Source organism: Salvelinus namaycush, unplaced genomic scaffold (assembly GCF_016432855.1).
Source record: "Salvelinus namaycush isolate Seneca unplaced genomic scaffold, SaNama_1.0 Scaffold165, whole genome shotgun sequence".
Classification (NCBI taxonomy): Eukaryota; Metazoa; Chordata; class Actinopteri; order Salmoniformes; family Salmonidae; genus Salvelinus; species Salvelinus namaycush.
In genome coordinates this window covers 142581-156904 of record NW_024058397.1, presented here as the reverse complement: position 1 = coordinate 156904, position 14324 = coordinate 142581, and the positions used below count along the sequence as shown (strand labels likewise).

Below are 14324 nucleotides of genomic sequence, written 5' to 3'. Positions count from 1 at the left end.
CTATATATCCCCACTAAATACATACACTGCCATTTCATTTATGCTATGTATCCCCACTAAATACATACACTACCATTTAATATACACTATGTATCCCCACTAAATACATACACTACCATTTAATATATACTATATATCCCCACTAAATACATACACTACCATTTAATATATACTAAATATATCCCCACTAAATACATACACTACCATTTAATATATACTAAATATATCCCCACTAAATACATACACTACTATTTAATATATGCTATGTATCCCCACTAAATACATACACTACCATTTAATATATACTAAATATATCCCCACTAAATACATACACTACCATTTAATATATACTAAATATATCCCCACTAAATACATACACTACTATTTAATATATACTATGTATCCCCACTAAATACATACACTACCATTTAATATATACTAAATATATCCCCACTAAATACATACACTACCATTTAATATATACTAAATATATCCCCACTAAATACATACACTACCATTTAATATATACTATGTATCCCCACTAAATACATACACTACCATTTAATATACACTATGTATCCCCACTAAATACATACACTACCATTTAATATATACTATGTATCCCCACTAAATACATACACTACCATTTAATATATGCTATGTATCCCCACTAAATACATACACTACCATTTAATATACACTATGTATCCCCACTAAATACATACACTACCATTTAATATATACTAAATATATCCCCACTAAATACATACACTACTATTTAATTTATACTATGTATCCCCACTAAATACATACACTACCATTTAATACATGCTATGTATCCCCACTAAATACATACACTACCATTTAATATATACTATATATCCCCACTAAATACATACACTACCATTTAATATATACTATGTATCCCCACTAGATACATACACCTCCACTAAAATAAACGGTCATGATTTGAGTTGAGAAACGTTGTAACTATAGGTGATGAGAGGGTGATTGTGTACAGTGCAGCAGGAGTGTTTTGTTAACATTTTCCACGTTCACACCCTGCTAGGGCCATCCTGCCACACGGCTAGCATATCTATAACATTGCAAATAGTTTTGAAAGAACTGTTATATGATTCAGTAAGTACCGTTGCCATACGTAGCAAAACGTTAAGACCAACTGAACGTACCCCTGGTGTTTTAAAAGCCTAGCATCTCCTTAGTGCATTCAAACCCTTGGCTGACACCTACAGCTACACCTGCTGCCACCAATACTGGTGAAGCAAACAACATCCCTAGTCCTGCTGTGGCTAGACCGCCATACGCTGCCAGTTTACAGTTATACATATTCTCCTCTATGATCTTTCTCTGAGCCTCTTCATAGGCAGCACTGGTGTAGTGTTCTCCCCCATTGTACTCCACCATCTCCTCTATCTTCTTCAGCAGCTCTGTAACCTGAGTGTTGTCTCTTCTCTTGTCATTGATTAGAGAGTGATATCTGCCCCCACACATATTGATGAGTCTCCGTAGCGCTTTGCTCTGAGCCAGAAACCCTTTGACTGTTTTGCCCTTCAGTTGATCACCATGTGTGAACAGCAAGATGGTGTACATTGAGGCATCTTCTCCAAAGTTCTCCTGGATCCACTTCACAGTGTTCCTCTCCTCCTCTGTGAACCTCCCCAGTCTGATCACCAGCAGGAAGGCGTGGGGTCCTGGGACTGACATGTAGATGGCCTTTTCTATTTCACTTTTCATCTCTTCTTGAGACATTGTTGTGTCAAATAGTCCCGGGGTGTCGATGACATCAATCTTCTTCCCACCCACCACTCCTCTCTGTTTCTCACACTGTGCAGTTACAGACTCTGGAGAAGCCTCCGTTTTAAAGACATTTTTACCCAGGATTGTGTTTCCTGTTGTACTCTTCCCTGATCCAGTCTTCCCCACCAGAACTATCCTCAGGTTAGAAGGATGCCCTGAAACTGGAAACAGACAAGAAGTTGATCGTTTTCAGTAGCCATTTATCAAGACACTATGTGTGTTCATGCACAGTATGTGTGTTTGTGTACCTTGGCATTGACCAGTGAAGTCTTGCAGACAGAGTGTCAACAGGAACAGAATCTTCAGAGTCCCTCCTGTCCCTTGTTCCATCTCTACTACTGCAGCCAATCAAACACATGGAAACAGACGATGACCTCATTACAAAATACAAAGTCCACATTTCTTCAGTGACTCATCCAAAGTGTTTGGCCAAGTTCTAACATTCACAGATGAGGAAAGACTAAATTATTTATTTTTTCAGCTATTTGACTTTTAAATAATAAAAACAATAAAACTATAAACTATAAAAAGAGTAACGATATGCTATACAACTGTTGTGAAACACAGTACATTCCCTAAGATAGGGCGTACATAATGTACTCATATGGGGCATGTCAAATGACATTCTAAACATGGTTATTATTCTACCGTTTCCTGGCTGCTGCTGTTAAGACCAGATAAACCAGTTAGAGGTTGTGTTCCCATTACCATCAAACATCACATCTACTGTGTAGACAGACAGGAAGAGTTCAGACAATAATTACATTACATTACAGCACATCTACTGTGTAGACAGACAGGAAGAGTTCAGACAATAATTACATTACATTACATCACATCTACTGTGTAGACAGACAGGAAGAGTTCAGACAATAATTACATTACATTACATCACATCTACTGTGTAGACAGACAGGAAGAGTTCAGACAATAATTACATTACATTACAGCACATCTACTGTGTAGACAGACAGGAAGAGTTCAGACAATAATTACATTACATTACATCACATCTACTGTGTAGACAGACAGGAAGAGTTCAGACAATAATTACATTACATTACATCACATCTACTGTGTAGACAGACAGGAAGAGTTCAGACAATAATTACATTACATTACATCACATCTACTGTGTAGACAGACAGGAAGAGTTCAGACAATAATTACATTACATTACATCACATCTACTGTGTAGACAGACAGGAAGAGTTCAGACAATAATTACATTACATTACATCACATCTACTGTGTAGACAGACAGGAAGAGTTCAGACAATAATTACATTACATTACATCTACTGTGTAGACAGACAGGAAGAGTTCAAACAATAATTAAGTGTAATCAGTATAACTGAAACCAGTACTTAATGTGTAAATCAGGAGGTGTCTGAACACAAAGTACGTGTTCCTCTGTTCCTCTGCTCTGACGTTGCTGACACCAGATCTTACAACGCCTGGATAGGTATTTTACATATCAGCTAACCACATCATGTGTTTCAGCAATCTGTCAGTCAACCATTGGTTGATGCATGCAACGTCTAAGCAGTGGAATGCGACCTTAGTCAGTAGCGACAAAAACCTGCAGGTGTGTCCCTCACAGCAACAATAAGATGGGTGTTGACCCAAGATCGACCCCCTTGAACAAGATACAGTATACTGCACTATCTCTGCACTAAACAAGGTACAGTATACTGCACTATCTCTGCACTAAACAAGGTACAGTATACTGCACTATCTCTGCACTAAACAAGGTACAGTATACTGCACTATCTCTGTACTAAACAAGGTACAGTATACTGCACTATCTCTGCACTAAACAAGGTACAGTATACTGCACTATCTCTGCACTAAACAAGGTACAGTATACTGCACTATCTCTGCACTAAACAAGGTACAGTATACTGCACTATCTCTGCACTAAACAAGGTACAGTATACTGCACTATCTCTGCACTAAACAAGATACAGTATACTGCACTATCTCTGCACTAAACAAGGTAAATGTTTCAGGTAAAAGTCTAACCATGTTTCCCCTTTCACTGTTCTATAATTTTAAAACGTGTATGAATACACACATAGCAGAATGTGATTGTTAACAGCTACATGATTTTACTGTTTTGACATTTTGATGATAAGTAATGTAATCACATGATTTTTTATGCATAAATGTTAACAGATCTGGTATCAATAAAAGGTCTACTTGATATTGTGCTACAGTTATTCAAATACTGTAGAGTAGATTGTTGTACAACATTTAATTAGTAAGATAGTTAAGTTGAGTACTCACTTTTAGTGTGGTTGCACAGATCTGTATATTGTTGTCTGCTGTTGTCACAGAGAGCTGAAGCAGTGGTCCTGCTGGTTTTGCAGAGCCAGGTGCCCCAGGTGGGTGGAGATTTACCTTAAGGACCAATGGAATGGTCTAAAACTAAAGCGCCCAATGTGCTGCACCTTACATTCTGTTAAGTTTCATTTTCCCAGCAACGAATCATTTCTAGCCAATGAGAGAGTGCTGCTAGGCAAATATTATTCTACTCAGGACAGGTAGGGTCTGAATTCTGATTGGTAGTTGCTTTTTAACTCTAACCTTGGCTACTTGCCAGAATCAGAAGATAGGCCACATCTTTAGGTTAGATGAAATGTGTTGGACACATGGGACACAAAAAAAGGTTACAAATGTAATAACATATAAAACTGCATTTGAAATGTAACTTTATACTGTAGTTGTAACTTTATAGTTGCCTAACCTGGTCCCAGATCTGTTTCTGCTCTTTCCAACTCCATAGAGTACCACAGCATGAGTCATATTACCCATAAAACCTAGCTGTCAAACAGGGAAATGGTTCCAATCGTTTTTCCACCATTCATTTTTCCCAGAGAGGATTTTAGAAACACTTAAAATGGTAACACTTTACTTGACACCCAGCATCATAACATGTTATGACAGTCATAACCATGTCATATGTCATAACAGCTGACATAATGTGTCATAACTTGTCATAAGATGGTCACAACACTGTCATGATACATATATGTAGACCTGTTGTGACATATCTTACATTATTTTATGGCTGGTTATGACACCTACATAAGAGTCCAACCCACAGAACCTACCACTGTAGTTATTTTATGGCTGGTTATGACACCTACATAAGAGACAAAACCCACAGAACCTACCACTGTAGTTATTTTATGGCTGGTTATGACACCTACATAAGAGTCAAAACCCACAGAACCTACCACTGTAGTTATTTTATGGCTGGTTATGACACCTACATAAGAGTCAAAACCCACAGAACCTACCACTGTAGTTATTTTATGGCTGGTTATGACACCTACATAAGAGTCAAAACCCACAGAACCTACCACTGTTGTTATTTTATGGCTGGTTATGACACCTACATAAGAGTCAAAACCCACAGAACCTACCACTGTAGTTATTTTATGGCTGGTTATGACACCTACATAAGAGTCAAAACCCACAGAACCTACCACTGTTGTTATTTTATGGCTGGTTATGACACCTACATAAGAGTCAAAACCCACAGAACCTACCACTGTTGTTATTTTATGGCTGGTTATGACACCTACATAAGAGACAAAACCCACAGAACCGACCACTGTAGTTATTTTATGGTTGGTTATGACACCTACATAAGAGACAAAACCCACAGAACCTACCACTGTAGTTATTTTATGGCTGGTTATGACACCTACATAAGAGTCAGAACCCACAGGCATACCACCAGCACCGGGGACCACCAGCCATGCCTTCAGGCATACCACCAGCACCGGGGACCACCAGTCATGCCTTCAGGCATACCACCAGCACCGGGGACCACCAGTCATGCCTTCAGGCATACCACCAGCACCCTGGTACAACTTGGTGATGATTGGGTTGCACACAATGTATAAATTGATAGTTCAGATTACAGGATGCCATATTTTTCCATATTCTCTTCCAGTTAAAGGGTTGTTCAGATTCAATTAGATCTGTGGACCATACTCTTTGAATGTTTAGCTCAGAATATGAGCTTTCCAATAGTTGTTTATATATTTTTTATTTATTAACTTTTATTTATTGAGTGTAGCCCAATTGAGACCAGGGTCTCATTCCAAATGGTGCTCTGAATACAAACATTTTCTCCCAAACAGGAAGAAAAACTAACATTGCAAATAGAACAGCAACAATATAAATAAGCACAAGGCACAACCTCAACACCATTCCCTCAACACCATTCCCTCAACACCATTCCCTCAACACCATTCCCTCAACACCACAACCTCAACACCATTCCCTCAACACCACAACCTCAACACCATTCCCTCAACACCATTCCCTCAACACCACAACCTCAACACCATTCCCTCAACACCATTCCCTCAACACCACAACCTCAACACCATTCCCTCAACACCATTCCCTCAACACCACAACCTCAACACCATTCCCTCAACACCATTCCCTCAACACCACAACCTCAACACCATTCCCTCAACACCACAACCTCAACACCACAACCTCAACACCATTCCCTCAACACCACAACCTCAACACCATTCCCTCAACACCATTCCCTCAACACCACAACCTCAACACCATTCCCTCAACACCACAACCTCAACACCACAACCTCAACACCATTCCCTCAACACCACAACCTCAACACCACAACCTCAATGCCACAATTTCAACAAATAAACCACCGCAATCAATCGAAACAACTGAAATCCTCCTCCCAAGTTGCGCAGCGGTCTAAAGTATTTTACTGCAGTGGTAGAGGCATCACTACAGACCCGGGTTTGATACCAGGCTGTATCACAACTGGCCGTGATCAGGAGTCCCATAGGGCGGTGCACAATTGGCCCAGCGTCATCCGGGTCAGGGGGTTTGGATGTTGGGGCTTTAGCTGTTGGGGCTTTGAGTTTCCAGAGAAACAAGATGCAAGGAATGTTGTAGGTTATTCCAACAATAGGGGCAATAAAACTAAAGGAGGATTTACCTAAATGGTGGAGACCAGAGGGACCTCAAGAGTTAATTAATCTTACGAGCGGCTTTGGTAGCTCATTCCTTCATACATTAGTAACAAAGTTAGGTATGTTGGAAGCTGCTGTAGTAGAGCTTTGTAAACAAAAAGGGAGGAATGAAGTGATCTACGGGACTTTAATGTGGACCAGCCAGCCTTTAATACAGGATGTAGTGGTGAGTATTAAACCTGTCACCTGTGAAGGGCACTATGGTAGACTGCAGCCAAAGGTTTAAGAGTAGTGTCTGCTGCAATCTGATAAATGGTGTCACCATAGTCAAGAACTGTCAGGAAAAATAGCTTCCTGCTATTTAGGGAGAGGCAAGATCTAGTCCTGAAACAGAAGTCCACTTTGCATACAGATGAATATTACAAGTTATAACAGATTAACCAATATTATTTATATTAGTAGTAAAGAGAACAGGTTCCAGTAGCAGGAAACTGGACATGACACCATCAGAAATCACACATTGAGTCCTGTCTGACAGATCATTCTCAAACCACTTTCAACAAGCCTGATCCAGTATTATTTCAGTCAACCTTTAAATGAGTGTGATGGTCAACAGTGTCCAAGTCTTTATCATGTTTCTGATCAAAGTAATTGAACACATCTAAAACAGGTGTAGCAGCTGAACCTGTTCTGTCCAGGTCTGACACCTGATTGGTTCACATTAAGAATAGATGGGATTCTAAAACCTGATTGGTTCACATTAAGAATAGATGGGATTCTAACACCTGATTGGTTCACATTAAGAATAGATGGGATTCTAACACCTGATTGGTTCACATTAAGAATAGATGGGATTCTAACACCTGATTGGTTCACATTAAGAATAGAGTGGGATTCTAACACCTGATTGGTTCACATTAAGAATAGAGTGGGATTCTAACACCTGATTGGTTCACATTAAGAATAGAGTGGGATTCTAAAACCTGATTGGTTCACATTAAGAATAGAGTGGGATTCTAACACCTGATTGGTTCACATTAAGAATAGAGTGGGATTCTAACACCTGATTGGTTCACATTAAGAATAGAGTGGGATTCTAACACCTGACTGGTTCACATTAAGAATAGAGTGGGATTCTAACACCTGATTGGTTCACATTAAGAATAGAGTGGGATTCTAACACCTGACTGGTTCACATTAAGAATAGAGTGGGATTCTAACACCTGACTGGTTCACATTAAGAATAGAGTGGGATTCTAACACCTGATTGGTTCACATTAAGAATAGAGTGGGATTCTAACACCTGATTGGTTCACATTAAGAATAGAGTGGGATTCTAACACCTGCTTGGTTCACATTAAGAATAGAGTGGGATTCTAACACCTGATTGGTTCACATTAAGAATAGAGTGGGATTCTAACACCTGATTGGTTCACATTAAGAATATAGTGGGATTCTAACACCTGACTGGTTCACATTAAGAATAGAGTGGGATTCTAACACCTGATTGGTTCACATTAAGAATAGAGTGGGATTCTAACACCTGATTGGTTCACATTAAGAATAGAGTGGGATTCTAACACCTGATTGGTTCACATTAAGAATAGAGTGGGATTCTAACACCTGATTGGTTCACATTAAGAATAGAGTGGGATTCTAACACCTGATTGGTTCACATTAAGAATAGAGTGGGATTCTAACACCTGATTGGTTCACATTAAGAATAGAGTGGGATTCTAACACCTGACTGGTTCACATTAAGAATAGAGTGGGATTCTAACACCTGATTGGTTCACATTAAGAATAGAGTGGGATTCTAACACCTGACTGGTTCACATTAAGAATAGAGTGGGATTCTAACACCTGATTGGTTCACATTAAGAATAGAGTGGGATTCTAACACCTGACTGGTTCACATTAAGAATAGAGTGGGATTCTAACACCTGACTGGTTCACATTAAGAATAGAGTGGGATTCTAACACCTGATTGGTTCACATTAAGAATAGAGTGGGATTCTAACACCTGATTGGTTCACATTAAGAATAGAGTGGGATTCTAACACCTGCTTGGTTCACATTAAGAATAGAGTGGGATTCTAACACCTGATTGGTTCACATTAAGAATAGAGTGGGATTCTAACACCTGATTGGTTCACATTAAGAATAGAGTGGGATTCTAACACCTGCTTGGTTCACATTAAGAATAGAGTGGGATTCTAACACCTGATTGGTTCACATTAAGAATAGAGTGGGATTCTAACACCTGATTGGTTCACATTAAGAATAGAGTGGGATTCTAACACCTGACTGGTTCACATTAAGAATAGAGTGGGATTCTAACACCTGATTGGTTCACATTAAGAATAGAGTGGGATTCTAACACCTGATTGGTTCACATTAAGAATAGAGTGGGATTCTAACACCTGACTGGTTCACATTAAGAATAGAGTGGGATTCTAACACCTGATTGGTTCACATTAAGAATAGAGTGGGATTCTAACACCTGATTGGTTCACATTAAGAATAGAGTGAGAAGTTTAAAAGGTTCGTAGTTGACAGTTGGCCAGGGATTCTAGAACTTTGGAAAGGCAAGATAAATAGCAAATTGTACGGTAGTTATCTAAGTCAGAAGGATCTCCTCCTTTATATAGGGGGAGGACATGTCCTGCTTTACAGATCTGAAGGACATCACCAGAAACAACTGTCAAGTTATAATATATAGGTCAATGGTTCTGTGATCAGTGGTGCAGAGTAAGAAGGGATTATGTGAATCAGCTCTGGATATATATATATATATATATTTACACTCTTTAGCATAGCACTTAGTACATCATAGACATCAAATGGGGAAATGAAGATACAGTCTGTGAGTCTGTTAGTGCATCGTTCTCTACAAGGTCATGTGACTAAGGGACTCTAGTAGAATGATATGCATTTTCAGAGTTTATCCTTTCTAATAATTGTCCAGCTGAAGATAAATGGTTATTAAAGTACCACACATGTAAATGTATTCTAGTATGGGACCAGAGGCTGTCAAACCCTGCTGGGACAACAAGGGAAAGGGGGATACTAGTCAGTTGTACAAATGAAATGTGTCTTCCACATTTAACCCTTCAGAATCAGAGAAGTGCAGAGGGCTGCCTTAATCAACAGCCACATCTTCAGCACCTGGGGAACAGTGGGTTAACTGCCTTGTTCACGAGCAGAACAACAGATGTATACCTTGTCAGCTCAGGGATTTGATCCAGTAAGCTTCCAGTTACTGGCCCAATGCTTAAACAACTTGGCGCTCTGCCAACCCCAAGGGGGAGGAGTTGTTTAAAATGTTTTACCACTTTACAGAAGTTAGCATATATAGCACATGTGTTATAGAGATCAGTCCTTTCAGGAGCCCAGATCATTTATTTATAAATCCCATCATTGGATGGTTTGGTAGTTGGGTTTCCCAAGGGACACTATAGGCCAACATACCTGACCTGAGTTGTAAATATAAACAAAAACAGTTGCCTGGTAATGTGTATGTATCTGGTAATGTATATGTATCTGGTAATGTGTATGTACCTGGTAATGTGTATGTATCTGGTAATGTGTATGTATCTGGTAATGTGTATGTATCTGGTAATGTATATGTATCTGGTAATGTGTATGTATCTGGTAATGTGTATGTATCTGGTAATGTGTATGTATCTGGTAATGTGTATGTATCTGGTAATGTATATGTATCTGGTAATGTGTATGTACCTGGTAATGTGTATGTATCTGGTAATGTGTATGTATCTGGTAATGTGTATGTATTTGGTAATGTGTATGTATCTGGTAATGTGTATTTATCTGGTAATGTGTATGTATCTGGTAATGTGTATGTATCTGGTAATGTGTATGTATCTGGCAATGTATATGATATCGGCATGGTTACAGATTCCACATTTGGACCATTGGGGAGATGCAAATGGCCGCCCTCCAGATAACAAGGCATTAGTGTGAAATAAAACCCAACATCTGATCTGAGGCTTTTGACCATTCCATGTTCTTAATCATTGTTGGGGAACAATTGGATCCAGATCAGATGTTGGGTACTATATTTATTGAATAGTATATGAATCCTGTTAATTAAAATGTCAAATTTGGCCACAATAAATTAGCTTAATTTCTCAGAGATCAAATTACAATTATATTATATAACACAATAATTCATCTTAATTTTATATTATATAACATAATAATTCATCTTAATCTGAGATGGTGGATGTGGAAATCTTATTCCTTCTGGTCTTCTGAGTTGGAACTACCTGAGTTGAAATAGGTGCCCATGCACTGATAACCTTTAACAGCGGCTAATGTAGCCCCTGCTACTAAAGACAATGGAGAGCTGTACATGGCTCCCAACCCCAATGCAGTCGTACTGGCAAGTGCTGACCACTTGCAGTCATTCAATTTTTCTTCTCTTCTTCGTATTTCTTCCTCTTCCTGTCTCCTCTCTCTCTCTCTCTTCGCCTCTTCCTGTCTCTTCCTCTCCTCCTCCTCTTCGATCTTCCTCTGGGCCTCCTGGTACATCTCATTGGTGTAGTGTTTTCCTCCATTCTTCTCCACCATCTCCTCTATTTTCTTCAGCAGCTCTGTGACCTGAGTGTTGTGTTTTCTCTTGTCATTATTTAGGGAGTGATATCTGCCCCCACAGATATTGATGAGTTTACGTAACTCTTTGCTCTTAGCAAGAAACTCCTCTACTGATTTACCCTTCAGTAGATCTCCATGTGTAAACAGCAAGATGGTGTACATTGAGGCATCTTCTCCAAAGTTCTCCTGGATCCACTTCACAGTGTTCTGCTCCTCCTCTGTGAACCTCCCCAGTCTGATCACCAGCAGGAAGGCGTGGGGTCCTGGGACTGACATGTAGATGGCCTTTTCTATTTCACTTTTCATCTCTTCTTGAGACATTGTTGTGTCATAGAGCCCCGGGGTGTCGATGACATCAATCTTCCTCCCATCCACCACTCCACTCTGTTTCTCACTCTGTGCAGTCACAGACACTGGAGAATCCTCTGCTTGAAACACCTCTCTCCCCAGGATGGTGTTTCCTGTTGTACTCTTCCCTGCTCCAGTCTTCCCCAGCAGAACTATCCTCAGGTTAGAGGGCTGCCCTGAAACTGTGGAAACAGACAAGAAATGATTGATTTTGTAATAATATTTTAAGATAAATGCACAAGTCAGAGGACTAAAGGTCAAGAGGACTAAAAGTCGATAGAGAACTAACGATCAATGGAAATAGTGTTTTTTCTTTAATAGCAAATTATTGATCAATGGGTCAGAGACATTGGAGGAATTTGTCTAGACATTGATCCTGAAATAGGCCATTGGCCCAGTTTTATTGCAAGGAATTATGATTGGTCAACCACACGCTAGGCTTGCGTTATAAAACTACATCCCGTCCCTTTGTTCTGTGGAAAGAATCACTGAAAGGAGAGAATAACTGAGGACAGGGGAGAATGAACATCTACCTCTCAGCATAACATCTATGATTTGTCCTCTTTGAATAAACCTATTTGTCTCCCCCTGATTTGCTTTGGGGTCTGTGTTATTGAAGAGTAACTGCTAACACTGATAGTGGGTGTCTTGATAAAAGGCTACTGAAAACCCTATGTAAGTCCATGTATATACTGTATATATATGTGTGTGTGTGTGTGTGTGTGTGTGTGTGTGTGTGTGTGTGTGTGTGTGTGTGTGTGTGTGTGTGTGTGTGTGTGCGTGTGCGTGTGCGTGTGCGTGTGCGTGTGCGTGTGCGTGTGCGTGTGCGTGTGCGTGTGTGTGTGTGTGTGTGTCTGTACCTTGGCATTGACCAGTGAAGTCTTGCAGACAGAGTGTCAACAGGAACATAATCCTCAGAGTCCTTCCTCTTCCTCGTTCCATTACTACAACTGCAGCCAATCAAAAACATGGAAACAGACGATGACCTCATTACAAAATATAAAGTCCACATTTCTTCAGTGACTCATGCAGTGTTCTGCAAAGTTCCTACTTTTACAGATAATAATTTTTTCTCAGCTATTTGACTTCCAAACAATAGAAACTATTAAACTATAAACTAAAAAAAGAGTGATGATATGTGGTATAACTGTGGATAAACACAGTACATTCCTTAACAACGTAGCCTACATCAGGTGAACATAATGTACTCATATGGGGCGTATCAAATGACATTCCAAACATGGTTATTATTCTACCGTTTCCTGGCTGCTGCTGTTAAGACCAGATAGACCAGTTAGAGGTCCTGTTCCATTACCATCAAACATCACATCTACTGTGTAGACAGACAGGAAGAGTTCAGACAATAATTACATTACATTACATCACATCTACTGTGTAGACAGACAGGAAGAGTTCAGACAATAATTACATTACATTACATCACATCTACTGTGTAGACAGACAGGAAGAGTTCAGACAATAATTACATTACATTACATCACATCTACTGTGTAGACAGACAGGAAGAGTTCAGACAATAATTACATTACATTACATCACATCTACTGTGTAGACAGACAGGAAGAGTTCAGACAATAATTACATTACATTACATCACATCTACTGTGTAGACAGACAGGAAGAGTTCAGACAATAATTAAGTGGAATCAGTATAACTGAAACCAGTACTTAATGTGTAAATCAGGAGGTGTCTGAACACAAAGCATGTGTTCCTCTGTTCCTCTGCTCAGACGTTGCTGACACCAGATCTTACAACGCCTGGATAGGTATTTTACATATCAGCTAACCACATCATGTGTTTCAGCAATCTGTCAGTCAACCATTGGTTGATGCATGCAACGTCTAAGCAGTGTGACCTTAGTCAGTACTGACAAAAACCTGCAGGTGTGTCCCTCACAGCAACAACCTGCTATATGATGGGTGTTGACCCAAGGTACAGTATACTGCACTATCTCTGCACTAAACAAGGTACAGTATACTGCACTATCTCTGCACTAAACAAGGTACAGTATACTGCACTATCTCTGCACTAAACAAGGTACAGTATACTGCACTATCTCTGCACTAAACAAGGTACATTATACTGCACTATCTCTGCACTAAACAAGGTACAGTATACTGCACTATCTCTGCACTAAACAAGGTACAGTATACTGCACTATCTCTGCACTAAACAAGGTACAGTATACTGCACTATCTCTGCACTAAACAAGGTACAGTATACTGCACTATCTCTGCACTAAACAAGGTACAGTATACTGCACTATCTCTGCACTAAACAAGGTCCAGTATACTGCACTATCTCTGCACTAACCAAGATACAGTATACTGCACTATCTCTGCACTAACCAAGGTACAGTATACTGCACTATCTCTGCACTAAACAAGGTACAGTATACTGCACTATCTCTGCACTAAACAAGATACAGTATACTGCACTATCTCTGCACTAACCAAGATACAGTATACTGCACTATCTCTGCACTAACCAAGGTACAGTATACTGCACTATCTCTGCACTAAACAAGGTACAGTATACTG

The 14324-nt window shown here is 39.5% G+C and overlaps 2 protein-coding genes across 2 annotated transcripts; both read right to left on the bottom strand.

Annotated features, from left to right (window-relative positions):
* Positions 1-345: 345 nt before the first annotated feature.
* LOC120037246 (GTPase IMAP family member 7-like) lies at positions 346-4189 on the bottom strand. The gene is made up of 3 exons (XM_038983419.1): positions 4108-4189; positions 2067-2156; positions 346-1979 (listed from the first exon to the last, which is right to left on the bottom strand). The coding sequence occupies exons 2-3, from the start codon at positions 2146-2148 to the stop codon at positions 1201-1203; spliced, it is 861 nt and encodes a 286-aa protein (XP_038839347.1). The 5' UTR covers positions 2149-2156; positions 4108-4189; the 3' UTR covers positions 346-1200.
* Positions 4190-10688: 6499 nt separating this feature from the next.
* On the bottom strand, positions 10689-12705 carry LOC120037247 (GTPase IMAP family member 7-like). The gene is made up of 2 exons (XM_038983420.1): positions 12623-12705; positions 10689-11944 (listed from the first exon to the last, which is right to left on the bottom strand). Exons 1-2 carry the CDS (start codon positions 12702-12704, stop codon positions 11055-11057), a joined length of 972 nt encoding a protein of 323 aa, XP_038839348.1. The 5' UTR covers position 12705; the 3' UTR covers positions 10689-11054.
* Positions 12706-14324: the final 1619 nt, after the last annotated feature.